Here is a 21,883-nt window from a genome sequence, read left to right on the forward strand (position 1 = left end):
TATTACCTGAAACACACAAAGTCTGGTCGTCAGCGAACATATCTAACTCACCCCAAAGGGAAGGTCGTTGATGAAAATCAAAAAAGCAGAGGGCCGAGAATAGACCCTTGAGGGACACCACTAACAATTGGCAAGACCGACGACTCACGCGGTACAGAATTGTTACATGCATGTTATGCATTGATTGTGCGCTCCTACCTGCGTACAGCAACCTCTATACTATATAGCGAGCCTGTGACTCCGGGTTATAGTTTCGATTTCCTATAGGGACTTGTCAGTTTCTTCGCCCAAAGGCTATAGAACTGACCATTCCCCGACCAATATATCACAACGTGGTTGATGGGTACTTAAATGTAAAGGCTTAAGGCATGTGGTCTCGAATTGACCACTTTTAAAAATGACCGAATGTCTGCTAAATTGCGTCGCAGCACTTCTGAATCTGCGAGATTTCCACTATAAACTGTGCAATAATTTCGCTAGTATGGAAATGGCAAAAGTAAAAGTATGAAGTGACGCAGTTTTTGTCGTCAGAGAACACTGATTCAAGGCTAACAATTCTACGTGGTTTAACCGTGACGGTATGGCACTTTACTGTTGCCGCGGGACATTGCTTAAAATAAACTGTCTTATCCATAACTACGAGACTCCTCCACAAACAGCATGATCTAATTTTGTCTTCTAATATGATTCACTTTTCCACTTTTAAGTTTTAAGGCTGGGTTAACAAAATAAAGTTTGTAGACTTGCCTGTCAAGTAAATGCGCATATCCTGGCCTATAGGGTAGTTTAGCTTTTCGAACAGGTTTGAAACTGACGACGAAATACGCACGACCATTATATGAAGAATAAAATTTATTCCTTATTCGTGTTGAACATTTCGCCATGCAGTTACAGGTTCATGGACGGGTTCACACAATTTTATTTGTAGATCTTTGCAAAATTCGACGACGATTTTTACCTACGATGGAGGGATCATATGAGTCATGTTGCGCAGGCAATTGAACAAAGGCACCTGCAGTTTTGTGAGGTGATTCGATGATTATGTGAAGAAAATGATGCGATCGCCCAGAGTTATCAGATCTTCGATACCAAACACCCAATCAGCACATGGTATCTCAAACGCCTAGCAACTGTCAGGACAATCTGCCGTCACGCAGTCAGTGATGTAAGGCACGTTCAAGGACTCTTCATAGAATCGCTTCTCCTGTAAATTGTTAACTGTCCACGGGATAATCCTGACTCCTCTCTGTTCCCAGTACAGCTTTTCGTGCCTGTAAAGGTATGAAATAACCATAATAACAATTCTTCGTCGAAACCTCACTTGAAAAGAATAATTTCGCCTGCTTACCAGGAGTCCACTCTTGCTAATGGTTCCGCCTTTTGTGACAACTTGTGACAAGTTGTCACAAGAGGCGGAACCATTAGCAAATAGGTAGTGTGGGGTGATTTTATATTCAAGCTCTGAGTTTTACCATATTTCCATGATTTCCCCTCCATAAAACCATTATGCGTTTTAACACTGTCCCCCCTCAATTATATGTTGAAATGCGAAGTACTTGTTTTGATAACAGAAGACAGTGTTTATGCAATTCATAGGTAGTACTGTTGACGACGACAGAATAACATCGTGATTACAGATGCATACAGGCTGACGGGTCGACTACTCAGCATCCACCCTGATTTTTAGAAGTAGTATAAGAAACGTTAGACCTCATTTACAGAGAGAGCAAGAAAAATATATCAAAAATTAGATAGATGGAGCATCATCTCAGCGTCCATTGAACTTTATGGAGACTTGAAAATGAGTCTTTACTAAGCAGCTGTTTTCTGTGATTTTGTGGATGGCAAGATATCACAATTACATAGAACAGAAATGATGGATCCATCAGGCTTTTCTGATGACTGCCGCTGAGAAGTGAATAAAGTTAGTCATTGGACTGTACACTCAGGCTTGCAATTCATTGCGTATACAAGGATATCACAGCGAAATGTAATGCACTGATATTTTCATGTATAGCAGATATAATCAAATTGCAGGTCAAAACTGTAAATATAACTGGATGAGAAGTTGACGTCACTCTTCATTTGAATTGCTGTAACATGATTTTACATTTTTTTCCAATTCGTACAATTTTCAACGTGTTATAAACCGGTATTCGCAACATGAATAATTTATGGTGGTTTTTCAGTACTTTTGTTCTAATTTAACGACAGGAATGTTTACCTGTTCTATTCACAAAATCATGTCAAAATTTCTACCATTCAGCCTGTCAGCACACTTTAGCTGTTGTGTAATGAACACGATTGAAACTAATTTGGGATAACTGGATGGTGAAGTAATGTCTGTTAATCTGCTAATGTAAGCTCATCTGCTTTTCTTTTTAAGTTATACACTTGTTTTTATGAGTATTTGTAATATTGCAACATTCAGCTATAGGGTACCTAACATTTTTGAGAAATTTGAAAAATATGAAGATCCAATTCTCCCAAATTAGTTCCAATCGTGTTAATGTCAAATTATAGTTGGCAACTGAATTTTCATCCGGACTGGAATTCATGATGTTGTATACAATGCGTTGTTTTTGCGAGGCAAATGTTTCATATATTTCGAGTTACTGTAGGGGACAATAAGAACAAAAGTTGGCTTGTTTTAGCGAACAAAAATAATGACAAGCAGGCCGTCAAGCTTGTAGCCATGCTAACATATCTTTGTCTGTATGTTGTTGCCTCACCGTACATGACAGCAAACAAACATGTATTGCAAAAACTTTGTATTACCCCGTTGGAGATTTCTGAACCTCTTTCTACCGCGGTGTTTTCAAGATGTTGCTGTAATTTACTCCGTATAGGCCTATCGCCGATGTAAGATGCCAAAGACTTCGCAGAGTTTCTTACCTTGATACTTCACTGTGGTGAAGGAGCAACGCTGAGTTCCCGCACAGGTGCCAGAGCCACGAACGATGAGCCCACCCTATGAGTATATCGGCGACGTGCGCTGCGGGAGCCGTCCATCTAGGTATGGCGTAAGCCGGCAGCGACCCTGAAGCAAGATACGATAGACTTCCAGGCAAATAGATCAGCGCTGTCACAATGTTGGGATTGCCAAGACGTAACTTCAAAGGGGAAAGAACCAGGGTAATATATCAGGAAATGTGAACAAACCGGTTTTGCGTCTAGGCTATGATACAAGACATATGCAAAATAATTTTAGTCCATTCACTCGTATATTAACACGTAAGTCTGTGCAGACTCTGTTACATGGCGCTGTTCTGGTACCCTGATTTTAACTAGATGTCAGCTACCGGCTTTTGAAGTGTCCCGTCGGTCTTTGTAACACCACGCAACGATCGGCATTATCTCTGTTGGGTTTCACTTTACAGTTATTGTGCACTTTTATACCATCGCCACTTACAGGAAAGGTTTTCTACAGAAAATGGAATTGTGACATTCCGTTTGCGATACCTTTTGAGAGGCGCCATAAAGTCAAAACGTCTCTAGTTCAACTTGTAAAACAGCCTGTATATGGATGTTTTCAATGTCCAATGTTTTTGTCGAAATCTGAATTTTAGTCCGCACTGAAATTCATAGGTCAACACTAGCAGTGTCTATTATTATACACAATCTTTGTTTTAGCCAAGTTAATACTTTGAATGCTCCTTGCAGACACATTACTTTAAATGGTCTACCGCTTGTTGGGGGCTAATTTAAAGCTCTTGGAGTATGGAGTAAGAAAAAATTTCACTGTCTTAGGTTTTTGAAATTCGAAAATTTTACTTTTCTGCATAGAGTTAACACAGAGTTGGCGGTCATTTTGAATTTCAAGTATCCGTAAATCTTAGGTAATTTATTTCTCTAGTACCAACATTTGCACGCTGATCCCCGGTTTTTTATTTTTTATAAAAGAGAATTGTTGACAGATTTCTTGAGGCAAGTTTTAGCAAAAGTTTTAAGTCTTTCACTTTCGAGGTGCGAACTGCCTTTAATAACAGCATACATTAGGGCAAAAAATAGGAAAATCACAAATTTCCTGCCCAAAAATTGTAATATATGCAAAGTTACAGTTATTTTCATTTTAACCAATCACAGCGATTTGCCAGATAAATCCACATCGTACTTTTGCAAATCTGATTCGCCAAAGTTGTTTACTCACCATGTAGATAAAATTCGGGAAAAACGAGCAAATCATTGCACTACTATAGAGTCCAGGAAACTTTTCAAAAAGTTCCACGAAGGTCGTCGCTGCCTAAAAGAACGAGAAGATTGTTATTGAGGTTCAACATGGATTGATGGATTCATGTATCGAGAGATGAATGGTTAAATGAACTATTAAAATGAATAAATTAAAATTGGGTTAATGAAAAATGAAAGGGTGGATGGATAGGTGGATGCATGAATGAACGAATCATTCTGACCTTCGGGCTTCGTTTACGTTACTTGGGCAAGTAAAGTGCGCTGTGAAGCAAAACAGCAACCGCATTTTGACTGTAAATGGCAATCCAAGAATAGTATTGAAGCATAGTACTGGAAAAGTAAAGAAGGGAAAGCTTGAAAGAGTTTGCTAAATGGTTCTCAGACAATGTCTGGCGTTTCAGCGGTGATAGTCTCATGAAACGTAAGTTTGGGAGCTGTTCAGTGGTGGAGATGTCAAATGAGCTATTCCAATGTTCTTGGAATTATGCCAGCATCACCCGGTCTCTGCAATATATATTGGTATTCGCTCCAGCTCAAGCTGCCGTGTCCGCTACAATGAATGGACAATGCATTGTAAACAACGCAAACAATCTACAACCAATTAAAAACTATACCCGTGGGTTCAACCACAGAAAAGGTGTACGGTATGTGCCGCCCTAATTGATTATCTTTTCACCAAAAAATCCTTAACAATGGGTCATATTTTTGGAATAGACATACGTGGTTGTTTTCAACTCGGGCGGCACACCCCATATGAAAATATGAAGAGTACCCCCCCCGGGGGGGGGGGGGGGCAGTATAGGATAGTTTAGGCAGTGGTGAAAATCCAGATCCCAGCCCAACTTGATTTGCACCATCGTTACTGTCATTCTTGACGATCTTTGGATATTCACGATCATGCAGACAGTTTGCTTTTGAAAGGAGGAATTCTGACACATATGCGCTTAGTGGAGGAAAACACATACATCATGATTGTCACGTTCAAATATTAGTTGCATAAGGTCAATAAGGTCATGGTCGATGTCAGTCCAATCGTACCCCTCTGTAATTTACTGCAGGGAACATTCCTTACCAATCTTGATCCGACTTTGACGTCGAAGAATATTTTTAATTTTAACTTGAGGCATTCTTCAGTTACTTCTTCTAAAGTTGAAATGTGTTCATCAGGGAATTTAGCACTGGGCAGAAAGGAAAAAAAGCTTGTTGTGCAGAAAATATAAAATGAGAACCTGCTGATGAGAAGATCAGTAAAATCTCTCTTATGTCTCTATCCATTTGCAATCGTAATGTCGCGGTTATTACCATCACCACCACCTCATCACCATTGTCGTCATCGCCATCATCATCATCATCATCATCATCATCATCACATCATCATCATCATCATCATCATCATCACAACACAACACAACACAACATACCACAACACAACACAAGTGTTTCAGTTAGTTCCAGTTGTCATTCTTCAGGGGACTTATATATGATATGACGTCAAACGCTTACTATGGATATACATGTGAATATCGTCTCAAACTGTTATTCCATAAAATTTTCTATATTTCATAAGTCTTGCAAAGACATCGTAAACTTATTCATTTAACTCGACCGCATAGGAGCCAGTGTCTCTCCCTGGCCCTTGCGACTTACCGAAACCGGTGTCCATACGAGGCGTTCAGTTTTCTCACTTCTTCAAATGTTAACGCTCTTATCATGCCTTGTCCATCAGTGGTACGATCGACCGAGGGGTCATGGATAATAACTGGCACACCATCTTTCGTAAAATGGACATCGAGCTCTACGCCATCTGCACCATTCCGTTTGGCCTACAGGAGAAAGCTTGATATACGTATCGCTCTGCGTGGCGGGGCCGTGTGTTACCGGCGTTATGCGGTGCTTGGGAGGCCGTATAACGCCGGTAACACACAGCCCTGCCACGCAGAGCTAGATATACGTACCGACTCGAACGATATGCATATGTGCAGGTACTATTGAGTGGGGCAAAGTTGAGAATAGTGTAATAAATGCCAGCTTCACTGTTGGCACAGTCCGATACCTGATTAAAGGGGTATTTTTGCTATTTTTTGACCCTTTTTTCACCAATATTGTTGCAAACAAGCAGTTGCTGATATTTAGGCCTATATATTGAAAGATGTCTAAAAATGGTCGACCACAGACCACTTCCATCCCATCTTGGTAGAAAAACCTCCGGTCAGGGGTTTTAGATAGGTTACCTATATCCCCTGACCCGAGGTTTTTCTACATAAACCGCATTTGATGGCGGAAAGGACTGCGAGAAAATTGCTATTGTGCCGACATAATAAAACACACTCACTTCCCGAATAGCCGCTATCGTGTTTTCAGGGGCATTGCACGCTCCAGCTCGATGTCCTATCACTGTAGCTCGATTCGGAGCCACCTCCAGTATACTACTGGCTATCTTTTGATCGACTGGAGGAATCCTAAATCCATGGATCAAGGCAAAAACCACTGACACAACGCCGAGTGAGGAGAACAGGCACTTTGTGTGAGATGCTTCCGGTCTTGCCAGACACCAAGCGAGAAAGGTCAGGCAGAGCACCAAACACGCATCGGTTATGCCCGACGTGAGCGGGGAGTAGACCGGCAGCTGTGACAGTGAATCCATCCCTAGGACATCACCGGCAGCTCTCGACTACTGTGGTCCATCCTCTACTGGTAAGGTCGTCGCACAGGCAATAAGCAACTGATACGTAAGAACGACATCAAGTGGAGGGACCGTGCAAACAACCAACCATCCAACTATCAACTATAGTACTATGCCCTCATTCAACAAGTGAACTCTATGAACTCTAATACGATAAAACTTGAGAAGTGCATTTCAGCAATAGTAACAGCCAACATAGAAAGAGAAATAATAAAATAAGATCAAATCCCACTCGAGATTTTGGGATTTCAGTGTTATTTGAGTGTTTGAGATTGGCTGCAATGAATGTAGTGGAAGATTGATCACTCAGTGATGTGTAGGATATGACGCGACGGAACAGCTTAGGGACGGACCATTAGATCTTGGGAGGGGGGTGGTCAAAAACAGAAAAAAAAAATTTTCAGAGCAAAAAGTTAGGAAAAAAAAAATCTTCAAACTAGTTTGCAAAATAAAAAAAAAATAAATCAGAAGACAAAGGCGTAAAAAAAAAATCTGCAAAAGTCTTTAAAATTTTGAATTTTTTTAGATTTTACCGACAGAAAGCAACTTTCTGTATTTTTTAGTACATCCTCCAGGCACATTTTTCATTGTAATTTATACATTTAGAGTGACTGTATCCCTTATACTGGAAGTTGTGATTATCTTAGCTTTTCAGGACTTTTGTATTCTGATCACTTGAAAATTATGAAATTATAGAGCCTGTTTTCTACTGGTTTCCTGCGTACAAACCAAGCAGGTACACTAGGTAAAACATTGAAACTATGGTATGGTTGTCAAGACAGAAAGTTGTATTTGCCTTTTAAGATCAAGGTAAACAGATGCAGGCTACATCAGTTTCATTTTTTTCACAGCATTTTATTGCAATGATGAATGCAAGAATGGCTGAACAAGTAGAAACACGTCAATAATGATAAAACAACATATCAAGTCATTATGTATTATTTTGCTTTTAAAAAGGCATTTTCAATTCTTTTTTCTCAAAAAACAGCCTCAAAAAACAACAGCAACACATGTTTTAACATTAAACAATACACTACGTAGAATGCCATCTATCCAACAAATCCCAACACAAAAACACACAAAAGGGTTGAACTTTGAAAGTTTCTCGATAGCAAATACTGAATAAATCTGCATGAATAATCGTTTTTGTGTAGCAAATTTCAAAGAAATTGGACAAGCCCTTTCAGAGAATACAGATTTTTTTACCATGAATGGCATAAATTGCCCTAAAAAGACAAATATTGAAATTTCACCACATCTATACACACATCCAATCAATTTGGACATGCTGCTACAGAGAAATAGATGTTTTGATCAAAAAAGTGCATCAATTGCTCTAAAAACACAAATATGCAATTTTAACTATATTATTTAGCTTATTTTAGCTTCTCAGCTTGTCAAAATCAATTGTAAATCATGAGATATGCATGATGTTTGGTGGGGTGAATGTAGGCATTTCACCACGCAGTAGAAAGGGAAGCCAGGAAACCAAAATAGTCAATTTTCAAAACTTATAGGAAGCTACTGAGGAGCAAGAAGACCATGTTTCAGAGGAAGATGTGTTATCCGAAAAAATGCTCCCAAAGTGCCACCAAATAACACCATTTTTATCTCTATTTTTCAAAAGCTCCAACAGCAGGAGGGGGACACCCCCCTCCTGACCTCCCCCCCGCAAAAATACTCCCCAGTGCCACCAAATAACACCATTTTAATCTCTATATTTCAAAGCTCCAACAGCAGCAAGGGGACACCCCTCTCCTGACCTCCCCCCCCCCCCGTGACCGCTTGTGGTGCTTGGCACCACATCTTTGTGACATCTTTGCGACGAACTAAAAAAAAATTATAAATCTGAAAATTTACTCTGAAAAAAAAAATTTGCACAGCTAATCTCAATTGGAAAAAAAAAATTTCAGAAATTTACAATAAAAAAAAAAAAATTTTCACAATTTCATTGTGACCACCCCCCCTCCCAAGGTCTAATGGTCCATCCCTTAGATCATGGTCATTGGTAGTATTGCTTAGCATCTGCTATCATTGTTGTACCCAGTGAAGGTCGACAAGAGGACCTATATAGTCAATGTGTTCTTTGGATTGTAATCAGATTATCGAGATTTTGAACTGTTTCATACTGCCATCTTGCAGCTGGCTGTTCATTTTATATATTTAGCCAATATGTTTAGAATTTAACATAGGGAGTGGGGAGGAGGAGGATTTTCCACTTTCCGGGTAATTGTTTTCTACTCCCGCAGGATATTACGGGAAAATATTACTGACTTCAAGAATGTATTACTGACTATATAGCCCTATAAACAACATACTATAGTATATATATATATATATATATATATATATATATATATATATATATATATATATATATATATATATAATAGTGTATAAATATTACTGACTACATAGCCCTATAAACAAAACATGCATACATAATTTATTCCTACGTTGTATTAATAAGGAAATAGAATGATTCGTCGAGATTTTCGTTTCGTTTCGTTTCGCTAAATAGAATTAGCTTTACGTTTCGTTTCAGTTACAAATTTTTTAAAGGAAGTGAGATGTGCAGGACGAGGTATATTTCTGAATGTATTTCACTGCCAAATAGTTAATTTTATCATAGCTTTTGAATCAGAAGTATATTGCCGGTACGTGTTTTTGTTGTATCTTTGATATAAACTAGTGCACTCCTAAATCATATCATGGGCCATAGGGTTCTGACCCACTTTATATCAATACACAGATCGAAGTCGGTATTTGAGTTATTTTCCAACGTATCGCCGAGTATACTTGAAATTAACGATATGAGGCAAAACACTCCATAAAGTAAATATTATGTGGGAGACTAAAAATAGCATTTTGTTATTCGAGTTGTACTTATTTGTCATGTGGAGTGCAACAAATGCCGAAATAGTCTACAAACTCTAAGGTATTATCTTTTCAAACGATATTCTGCTTATACCGCAGGTCACCAGCTAAGAACTACAGGGTGACATTTTAAACGCCCGGCGGAAAACGCTGCGAAGTCATTATAGCCTTTGTAAAAGATAGAGTTGTTGAAAATAGACTTTGGTGGAGATAATATGTAATCAGCCTTATAGCGAGAATATTTACAATTAGATCATGAAAAACAAAGTAATTACTTGGCTGAGTTTTCAAACCTAATGACCCATAAAAGTCAAAGCCTTGATTTCGTTTTCCGTTAAATTAAGATAAAAAAATCGTTTTTATTTTGGCTATCAGGATAGAGATTAAGCGTCAGATCATTTGATTTTTTTCATTCTGGGGTATAGTGGGCTAACATGGCTACACTGTAAAAATAGCGGACGCTAGACGCGTCTTTACGCGTTCAAAATGTACATGTCGGTGTTCAAATTTGAACAGCTAGTGTTCATATTGTTAACACCAGTGTTCATAATATTAATAATGATGTTCTAAACCTGAACACTATGTGTTAACAACGATCTCCTTCAAGTGTTCAAAAACTCAGCATCACAGATATTTTACAATACTGTGAAACAATTAACAGTCTTTTGTGTTTTTTACTTTACAATGGCTATATTAATTTACTATTGCTTCACTGTCCGGTAAATTAAACGTACACGGATTTTGGTGTAACGAATTTCACACTAAGTGAAAAATATTTCCGGCCTACAATTGCTGAAAGCATGTTTTTTCTGAAAAAGGAAGTATAAAAAATAATTTTACACGTTTATTACGGGTTGAAAGTTTAAAGATTAGAAAAGAAAATCAGAAAACCACCATGAACGTTTTAATTTTACCATCGGCGTGCAAGAGGCGTTCTACTTCTAAACACTTGGTGTTCAATTTTGGTGCCTTTTCCTATCCCATGATGCATCAAAACGGAAGTCGCGACATTTTTCTTGTAAGCGCACCCTGAAGTCGTGATCGTGCGGAAGCTAGACCAGAAAGGGTAAGTTTCCTCTCCAAAATAGTAAAAGGTATTAGATTTTTGAAGCATCTATATTATCGTCCTTTGAAATTAATTGTATTGTACCTTGGAATAGCTTAACTATGAAGAAACCTTTAATTCTGTCAGTAGCTGCTATACCAACAACTAGCTGTGACTACGCAGTGGTACTTTTGGCCATAGCCTATCGATCGATCTCACTCGGGTCAAGGGTCATCGGAACACAACTGTAGCGATAACCCTCGACCTGAGCGCGATCGATACGCCTTGCATAGTACCGCTGCACGCTGCGTAATCACAGCTAACACGTGTCTTTTAGTAAACGCAATAGCATGTAAACATCAGTTAAACATCGTGAAGTATACAATGTATTGTTTCAGCATATGAGAGTTTGGCTTTTTTATTTTAATCAGTTGATGACAATTAGAAGCAGCAAATATTTTGTAACAGTATTGAAGAGAGGCACTGTATATGAAAGTCTCCCCTTTTCCTTAACCTAATAAGCCCCTTGTCTTTCATTTAAAGTTTTATCTCGCCATATTACCTATTGTTGCATTTTTTTCAGGATGTAAAAAGTTGGATTTAACTGAAAATCGAAGAGTTGTTATAGAAGCTGGTGGTACAGATAACGATTAGATGAGTCTACAGGTAGCTATCTGGAAACAAGCTTGAGAACCTCAGTTCATCTCTAATGTAGATTTAAACTTGCAAGGGTCAGTAACTGAATTTTGATAAATTTCTGTATTTGTGTTCTGAATTAATCTAAGCTTTGGTAGCATGCTATGATCAACTAAATGTTGCCGGAGAATAGGTTTTCACGGACGTGTAGTCTCCCTTATTTAAATTAAAGCTGAAAGCGACAGACCATTCAGAGTAAAAATGTCCACTCTGAATTACTGATTTTTCTGAAATTTTCACTCTGAATTTTCTGTCACTTTCTGCTTCATTTTTCATCCCCCTTGCATCTGATGAAGGAGACTTCACGTCTTTGAAAGCTTATGCCCTTGTAATATTTAGTTGATCACAGCCTGCTACCAAACCGTAGATTATTTTGTATTGTACCTCAACACGTCTCTTGTACTTAGCAACTGGTTTTTAGCTTTGCTGTCAGCTAAATAGGTGGATGTGTAGCATTGTCCTCAAATTTGTACATCCAAAGGTTTTTCTTCAAAACAGCCTGTACGAATCCTTTAATATTTGGATAACAGGTCCCAAGGGATTACCCTAATCAGATATGCTCAACTTATGATGAAATATGAAAATTTATATTTTTGAGGTTAAGTTTGCTATTTTTTGGCAAAAATCTTCTTCTCTTTTACTGCCGTCTTCAATATTTGCTAAACATGTCCCTAAAAATGACCTTAGTCAAATTTGTGCTAGTTGTGATGAAATATTCAAATTTTTATATTTCATGGCAATTTTTGTCATTTTTGGTCAAAAAATCTTTAAAAAATCTTTTTCAAAACTGCTAATCGAACAGCTTTGATATTTAGGACATAGATCGCTACTGATAGTCTTTTCAGATTATTCAAATTATGCAGAAATTTGCAACTTTGTGTTTTCAGGACATTAAAGACATTTCAGACATTTTTAAGACATAGGGATTACCAGAATGTGATATATTTAAGTTATGATGAAATGTACATTTTTTCATTTAAGGGTGATTTTTACCATTTTTGGTAAAAAAAATTGTATAAAAATTAATAGCAGGGTACACCACAATTTGAAAGGTCTTTACGAATATGTTTTAAATTTCTGAGACGTATATTTTTGAAATGTCACCCATTTATTTCAGGGTTTATTTAAAGATATTACAAACAAACAAACTTTTTTGTTTATGAAGGACTTTGTTGGACAAGGAAATAGGTTTTACCCTGCCAAGGACCCAATTTCCCCACTTTCTGCATGTTGTGCTTTACTGTGACACTTTGACAACTTGACATGTTGTGTTTACTTTAGTGTGGACAACTATTTACCATGTGCACCAGAGAAGCCTTGACTAACTTCTTTTTTCTTCAAAATTTACAATTGTCTGTACAAGAGGAAATGTCTTTAAGAAACCATCTTACAAAAATGGAGTATGCATTTCATACATATACGTCTTGTCAACACAATAAGTATGCCAAATTTTGGGCTTTTCAGATGATTTTTGTACATTTTAAACAAGTATGGACATGAAACGTTATCCACAATATGGTGATTTTTATTGCTTATGTTTTTGATAGGAAGGTGTTAACACTGTTGGTTTTTTCCTCTGACAAACTTTACATACAAAGTTGTAATGTTTATTTGCCCATTTTACAGTAAATTATTGTATTTTACTCTAGAAATGTTTCGTGTATTTTTAGAATAAAATAATTTTACTGGATATCAATGGTCTGTAATGTTATTTCAAGGCTTGAACACCCCATGAACGCCCAAAATTAAAGGTGTTCAACAAGCGCGCATCATGTGTTCTGGCCTTTAACACACTTATCGTTGAACGGCGTCCATGCGTTCAAAAAGTGTTACAGCCCTTTGAACGCGTAAAAGCGTTCAATTTTTTGAACACATTTCCTGTGCAACGTGTGTTCAGATATGGAACACCATGGTGTTCAATATAATGTCTGATGAACACGTAGCGTTCAAAATCTGCACACGTGTGTTCAAGAATTGAACGTTGGTTGAACACGTAGTGTTAAATTTCTGAACGTCTAGAGGCATTCAAAAAGTGTTACAAAAAGGCGTTTAATTGGCGTTCTATCCTTGAACACTTAACTTTACAGTGTAGAAATGCACGCTATACACACCGCGTAGAGAGCGTCCTCGAGCGAGAGATCTTTCAGTCTAACCCGGGTATGGACAGCTTTATCAGACTCACTGTGGATAATGAGTCCTGGACTCGAGCACGGTGTTTGTCGGTGGGTGTCTCCTATGAACTGTAAATCGAATTTTCCTGTTAGAAAATGGATTCGAATGAATAACAATAAAATACATGTAACATAAAAAATGTTTAAAATCTACCACATTTTTCACGCCAATTTCGGTGTCAAATTAAAAAAAATTTCAACCGGGGTAGAAGCACTTATCCCCGTACTTTGGACAAAGTATAAGAGGGTGTCAGAAGTCCAATAGTCAAGTCATAGGTCAAAAATCCACATTTCTACTATTTCACATGTCAACAGTGCTTAATCCGGGATTAAAAATCTGTGTTGGAGTCAAAATAGGGGTCAAAGTCTATTTTTTAATGAGCGCTGGCTTATTTTATTAAAATCTACATGAAGAGAAAAAGGGGGTCAAAACCGCGCCAAAACTTCCTATGGCAGTGCCCCAATGATTTCATCCCCACACATGATCATACCAGTCTGAGAGACTGCTGGCTGATGTTAGTCATACATTAAGATCTGATACATATTTACGTTTCGAATTTAATCATTGAATAGAGAGGTTTGCAATTCTAATCACATTCTAATACTACTTTCGATTATAAAAGTCATACAGGTTTTCGAAATAAAATCACAGTATCGCCCACTAGGCAAACATTACAGACAGAATCATTACAACAATGGAACAGTCAACGAAATCTTGGAGTTCACATATACATGATATGCTGTCTCATTTGAGTATAAATCGATAACAAATTCCAGGTTGGAATAGCGCCCTCATTTGAGTGAAATAAAAAGATTTCCATTTACCTTACCAAATAATTGCTATGGTCTCAATACGTCTCAAATTATGTACAAATTAGTGAAGAATCCAGCACTTGATAATAGAAACATTCGCTCAAGTTGTAGACATCGATATTTGACAGTGATTTACTGCCGAAGATTCTGTGTCTCAAGGGGGAGGGGGAGATCGGATTAGACTGAGATGAAGGACTGTGGAGGAAGTTATTTCTGGAATACAGAAAGGCTGAGAACAGTATTTTCAGTGCATGAGAGTCCATTATTGAACGATCCACTATTGGCTTCTTGTTCAGAGAATCGGAAATCAGCGCTTTGTGATATCTCTAATTTACATGCAACACTCGACAGACCTTACCATTGACGTTTAATCCATTACACGAGGTTTCTGAAGCCAGCAGCTAGATCTATGGACCCTTCTTTTCGTAAATGGCACGCTATCTGATGAAAATGACGTTGACATGCCACCAATCATACACCGACGAATACTTTGTATTCTGCATCACGATTTTACAGAGTTATCTTTCCATTTATCTTAATTTTGCGATACTGATGATTATAAGTCAGAATAGTTTATGCATACGGATGAAACAACTTTACAGCACAGCGTACCGTCACTTGCCACCATTAATATTACGCAAATTCGTTGCACAAAATTCGTTAACTCCTGTCATTGCTGTCAAATCGCCAGCATTCACAAATATCCACGTCCCATACAACTCTTTATTTTTATCGCAAGTTGATGCCAGTCAACAATTTCACTTTCAGAATGAAATAGTAAAAGTAAAATCAATCCCGGCTCATGTGTTTTGGGTTTCGCTCATTTAGTTTTTGCTGAGTCATAATTACAGTCAAAATTTGACCATAAGTGGAAAAAATATATTGCAGGACGGGTATGCATACAATAAGTCAAGCAAATATACCGTTAAAACGTTATTTTACATATTAGTTTTCTTTTTTTAACCGAACTTTCACGGTAAATAGGCCTAACTCTGCAAAAACTAAACAAGCGAAACCCAAAATACAGGAGAGAGTGTTATGAACACATTCTTCACTCGTTTTGAAACAGAGGATTTTTCATCTCAAATCTCAAATCTAAAACAGTCATTATCTCCTGAGTTAGGGATGTCTATTGAGACAGAGAAAGTAGCTAAAACTTTAAAATCATTTAAATGTGAACAAAATTCCAGGTCCTGATTGTATTTGTGGTCGCACCCTCTGTGCTGATCAGCTTAGTGTAGTCTTACAACACCTTTTCCAAGTTTCTCTTGATACAGTTAGTATTCCTGCCATATGGAAAAATTCTATAGTAGTACCAGTCCAAAGAAAGCTAGCCCTAAAGAACCCAACGATTTTCGACCAGTTGCTCTTACTTCCCTGGTAATGAAAACATTTGAGAAAATAATTAAGTCCATTATTCTGACAAAGGTTGGCAACAAACTAGATCCCCTACAATTTGCATATCGACCGGGAAAAGGTGTTGAAGATGCTAGAAGCTTTTCATTCTCAATACACTGTACAAACAATTAGAAAAACAGGTGCTCATGCAAGAATCCTTTTCGCAGATTTCTCCAGTGCTTCCAACACAATCCAACCCACGTCCTTGCAGAAAACTCTTGAAATTTAATTTTAGCAATCAACTTGTTCTTGACTTTCTTACAAATAGATCACAAAGGGTGTTTGTCAATGGTATTTTGTCAAGTATCATTCAAACAAATACAGGTTCTCCTCATGGTTGCGTTCTGTCTCCTCTGTTGTACATCCTTTATACTGACGATTGTAGAAGTACACATGAAGGTAGCCATCTTGTTAAGTTTGCTGACGATAGTGCTCTGCTTTATACACTTCTACAGGGATCAGAATGTCATCATGGTCCCGCTCTTAGTGAGTTTGTTGAGTGGTGTGATAATTCGTATCTAAACTTAAATGTTAAGAAAACTAATGAAATGATAATTGATTTTAGGAGGCAAGAACGCAACCCTCCTACGTCCATTGTTCACGATCAAGAAGTCGAGATTGTTTCGAAGTATACATACCTTGGTTCAATATTTGACAACAAATTGAAATGGGATCATAACACCGATGCTATACTGAAGAAGGGGCAGCAAAGATTGTACTTTTTAAGGAAACTGCGTTCATTCATGGTTGATAGACAAATTTTATCTCTTTTTTATAAATCTTACATTCATTCATGGTTGATAGACAAATTTTATCTCTTTTTATAAATCTTACATTGAAAGCGTTATCTCATTTTCATTCATTTGCTGGTATCAAAATCTGTCTGTTAAAACAAAACTTCACTTGATAGAATTGTTTCACATAGCTCAAAACTATTGGTATACCCCAGAGAAGTCTTTCTACGTTTCATAATCAGCAAGTACTCAGGAAAGCCCGCTCAATTCTTTTGTCTAGTGATCACATTTTATCAGCAGAGTTCGACACACTTCCCTCTGGTCGGCGTTTTAGATACCCGGCTTGCAGGTCAAACCGGCGCAAGTTGTCATTCATTCCAACCGCTGTGCGGCTTTTAAATGATTCCTAAACTGTTTTTTTGTATAGTCCTGCGTCTCCTACCATTTTGTAAATTTGTATTATATATTTTTGATGTTGTATTTGAGCCACGCTTTTTAATTGCCCGTGTTTGGGATAAATAAAGTTCTATTGAATTGAATTGAATTGAATTGAATAATTCTGATGGGGGAAATAGTGCCGGTTGACAGCCGGTACAGATGCCAATGGTGGAATGGCAGAGTTGTAACAAGACCTGTGTTACATATGAACATGAATATGATATGTACCCCATATTTCCTTCGCTTTCTCTGTTCAACTTTGACCTGAAGGTACAAGTCAGCATCTCGCCATCCAGTGTGTGAATCACAGCCACGCATACGCAATTTGTACGGGCGTGTGTCTTGCCGGTCCGAATGTTTTTAGAATCACACTTTAACAGCATTTGTGAAATTTCTTAGACCATGGATGAAAAAAATAGATGTTTAGACAGGTGCCATGTGTGACAGTTTACTAGATTCGACCTGGTAACTTAAAAGATCACAGAAGAGGCGCCATAAGCTATTGGTCCACCTTTCCATCTCTTTGTCCGATGGCGCAGTAACGGAGTTCTTCCACAACTTTGATCACTCAAACATAAGCAGTAGAAAGAGTATTTTATCGTCTATGACTCAAAGTACAAATGTAGATTAATAATATGCCAATGCTATTTTTGTTTATTCAGGTTTAGTGCTCTTAGAAGATTGATAAAGTAACTTCTAGTGACAAAAGTCGTTGAATGAGAATGGCACACGCTACATAAATTTTCTTTTACATGATGTGGCAGTTCTCTTTTAAATATTGAAAAACATGAACTTTTGCCGCTCGAATTTTATGGTTTGACTCTTATCAAATGTAACCCCGTCGGCAATATATTGACCCACAAAGTACACGTATAAAAAGTTTGGCGAAATACTTGTGGAATCGAAATCCAAATAATGGCCCATATTTTGTGTTCTTAACTACTATAGGAAACGAGGGATTATCCTTGAATACTAAGAATTGGTGTAAACAGTAGAAGTGAGACCTCGCTTTTACTGCTTATGGAAGGAGTAATTGGCATCTAGGTTGTTTGTGCTGGACAGGGACACAAGTCTGAGGTTAGAGATCACATCATATTTTCAAGGGTACATCCGTACAGCGTAAACAACTTCAAAGTATGGTAGGGCATCGACTCCTCTATTCACTTGTAATCCTCCTAAATGCTTACAGAGCATGGAGCTAGAAGTGCAACGAGCAAAGACGAAGAAAAAATTCTTTGTGTGTGCAAAGAGAGAGGAGACTTGTTTATCAACTGTGGCAAAGTTATCTCACGTCATTGTGACGCTTGAATGAGGTTCTTAGAGTCAAACATTGAAAACAACCTAACACAGGACATTCCTGATAACATTAAACAAATCGTTTCAAACAATTTAATACCTATTGGAATGCAAAAGTTTGCAAGGTGAGACGGAGACAGGTTTACATTTATTGGACAAGAAATAGTGCCCCTTTTAAAACACACGTTAAAGCACTCAAACTCATATTGACATACATGAAGATCCATACGTAGAGTTGTGTTTATTAGAAGGGTATTTTGTGACATAAAAAAACCCATTAAATATGGTGCTCAGTATAGTGAAGTCAGGAAAATAGTTGACCAGTTCCTTGAATTTACATGGCGTCGGACTAAGTGAATTAACAACAAATGCCGATCCTAATCTGATCAAATGGAGAAAAAAAAAACATTTTTATGCATTAATAGGTCAGCTTATCTGGTGTCCCAAAAGGCCAAATTTGAATATGAAAGATACAGTGTGGGGTTTTAAAAGGGCACGATTCTTCGGTTACACATGACGTCATACTGTAGGTTTCAGTATGACAATGGTCTTGGAATGTGCACAAACACCTCGTCTCATGAAAAAAATTGAACAAAGGAGCATTCAGTATAGAAGGCAAAGACAGAATCCAGACATAAGCATATTTTCTACTTTTATTTTCTAGAAATGCAGATCATCGCATGATGACTTGCAGACACTGACATAATCACATACAAGAGACAAAATTTGCTGCTAACTGAAGACATTACCAACTTCACTTACTTTGACTTTTGAAGGCATTATATTTGTTTTAGACACAGTCACTCTACAATTTTTGTAAGAGTGACTTGCAACATGTGTACCAGTGGCTGCACTATCCTACTAGATTATTTTGACTGGTCTGAGAGTTGTAATATCAGCGGTAGGTTCTGACTCTGAACTTCATACATGTAATTGCTTTAGGATAATACACACCTAGAAACTGAAAGATTTAAAAACTTTCTGTTAAGCTCCTTGAGAGATCTTAAAACATTTCTTTTTCATTATCAAGAATCATCATGCAACTTTTGGCACTGGAGAAAAATATTACACACAGTGTTCCACAGAGGTACAAGTGAGAGGGTTTCTACTTCCATGAATGTTTCAATATTTTAAATTCAAAATGGCCGCTGTCACTGTGTTAGCTCTATGGAGGAAATTAAATTTTCGACTTTTTCAGAAAAGAATTTGCTTGTCAAACTTCAAGATGAGTCCAAACAAGTCCAGTCAAGTATTGTAAAAAATTTAAAAGTCAAAATATCTGTCCCAAAAGGCACACACTAAGGAAAGGAGTAAAATTAGTGATTACAAGTCACGGTCTACAGTCTGATTGTCTGTGTGTCCAATTTCCCATTTTATCAGGGGTAAGACTGAGATGTGTTCCCAAAAACACATCAACATTTCAATCAAGTGCCTATGAACATTCTTTTTATCACAATTCTCACTTGATCTCCAGTTTGTTGGTCAACATGGAGAGACAAAAACTGGTGTGAGTTTGCTCCTGGTTTTAAAGAGGCACTCCCACTTGGTAACATTTTTAAAACACATTTTGAGGTGGCGAGATATCGATAAAAACATGTCATTTCCCGAGCGTATTTTTCACATCCCAAAGTTTTACGATCGTTTCTGATTTTGACCCGAAATCCCCCGAAGGTTTGTTGTTGTGCTGAGTGACGATATTCTAGGGAGTCTACAATAAGTTTGAACGACGCAATTAATTTACTTCCCACTGCAAAGACTTTATATACAGCATTATGCCATTACCTCAGGTAAGTTTTGTAAAACTTCTCCTTAGTTTTTTGTCATTTTCATCATTCTAAATCAGTTGTACTATATTTTTAACCAATACCACATAAACATCAGTTTTTACGTGTCAAATATTAGCCGCCTCCGATGACTACATTTTGTCGTCTGCCACACAGTACGCCGTGCACGTGGTATGCGTCTATGCATACCACTCGGCGGCCAATATGTATCAACCGCACATAACTGTGCTAGTCACCTATGCGAATTCTAGTGGAATAAAACTTTGTTTTCCGTTTTTTCTCAGAGTCAGTAAGACTCGGCTTTCCCCCAGGGGGCATGACCGATCACCGACGCGAATGGTACTGTGGCATACAGCAGCGTAAGCGTAGACTCGTACTCCATAGCTTAGTTGACAATGGCCCCAGTGCCGAACGTTCAATGTTCGGAAGCTGAATTTAGGTGGGCCACCGGAATTCAAACTTTTACTTTTTTGAGGACATGTTTTTATCGATATCTCGTGATCCGCGCGCAGTCGCGACGTCAAATATGGACCGTTGGCATTAAAAAAATGTGCTTTAAAAATGTTACCCAGTGGGAGTGCCACTTTAAGGCCATAGGATTAGCTCAGTTCTACCAGTAATAGCTCTGTATGACTTGAAAATAAGTCAGTTAGTTACTCCACAGTGACACCGTTAGCAGTAATCCAGATGTTTCGAAGCAGGACGTATGTATCTCTGTTACCAAGGAGATAAAAACATTTTCACCTCCATGCTTTGACTTAAGAAAATCCACTAGAAGTCATAAGAGAAAAAATATGATCTGAAGACACTCACATAGTGAGTGCTGACCAAATTAAAGTTATGTCTCACACATATTAAACATATCTGATTCAATTCCTGAAATGAAATTGACCAGGACATTCCTCACTATGTTGTAGTTTCTCTTATATTAAAATATAAATATCAACATTCCTCATCGTACCTGTTATTTCTTGCTGATTAAAGGCAAATTAGCCACACATTAACTTCATTATGAATGTGAAATGCGACAATACAAGGAAATTCTCCAAGCCCTGCAAAAATCAGACCATCATATCTATCGCTGGAATATGAACAAGCTCATGTGGAAAACAACTGACTTAGTCGACACCTGTTTAAAATAATAAAGTCTTCAGTTTTGCAGCTGTAATATTAGAAAATGAAATATGATTTTTTTTGTAATTTGATTGACACCACTGATTGGCAAATGGCAACAATGACCTATGACATGATTATCAATGAATACTCCTTCATTTCAAAATATTCCTGCTGAAATTTTACAGTGAATTCTTTAGAGTTTCACTGATTAAAACTTTGATTGTTTTAAATGGATCCTCTGCCTCTATATTTCCCTCAAGGCTGAGGAGAAAAATTACAGTAATTTCCAAACGGACAAAAATTTGTGAAACCGAGTAATTTCAGTGTCAAGGCAAAGCAGTGGAAGTAATCACACACACTCACGATTTAACATTAAAGATTTCAGTCCCCGATTCTGTCCACATTTGAAACTGCTCAGCAATTTCATATTGATCAAATAAACATTGCAATTAAGCACCAAAAATATTCTAATAAATCGTTTGCCGGTAAAAAAAAATTTAAACAGCTGTTTTACTTAAAAACCGGTAGTTCTCATGATCCAAGTGACTTATTTACTGGAAGAATAAATGTCAAGAATAAGTTGACAAACTTTTTGTCACTGGGAGTACATTATTTCAGCCAGGAAAAATAATAAATATAAA

General features: G+C 37.6%; 1 protein-coding gene across 1 annotated transcript; it reads right to left on the reverse strand.

Annotated features, from left to right (window-relative positions):
- Window positions 1–806: 806 nt before the first annotated feature.
- Window positions 807–7,000, reverse strand: LOC139151750 (glycerophosphodiester phosphodiesterase 1-like). Its single transcript, XM_070724729.1, has 6 exons — window positions 6,524–7,000; window positions 5,839–6,014; window positions 5,264–5,369; window positions 4,151–4,243; window positions 2,896–3,113; window positions 807–1,271 (listed from the first exon to the last, which is right to left on the reverse strand). The coding sequence occupies exons 1-6, from the start codon at window positions 6,833–6,835 to the stop codon at window positions 1,124–1,126; spliced, it is 1,053 nt and encodes a 350-aa protein (XP_070580830.1). The 5' UTR covers window positions 6,836–7,000; the 3' UTR covers window positions 807–1,123.
- Between the last annotated feature and the right edge of the window lie 14,883 nt (window positions 7,001–21,883).

This window comes from Ptychodera flava, chromosome 15 (genome assembly GCF_041260155.1).
Source record: "Ptychodera flava strain L36383 chromosome 15, AS_Pfla_20210202, whole genome shotgun sequence".
Classification (NCBI taxonomy): Eukaryota; Metazoa; Hemichordata; class Enteropneusta; family Ptychoderidae; genus Ptychodera; species Ptychodera flava.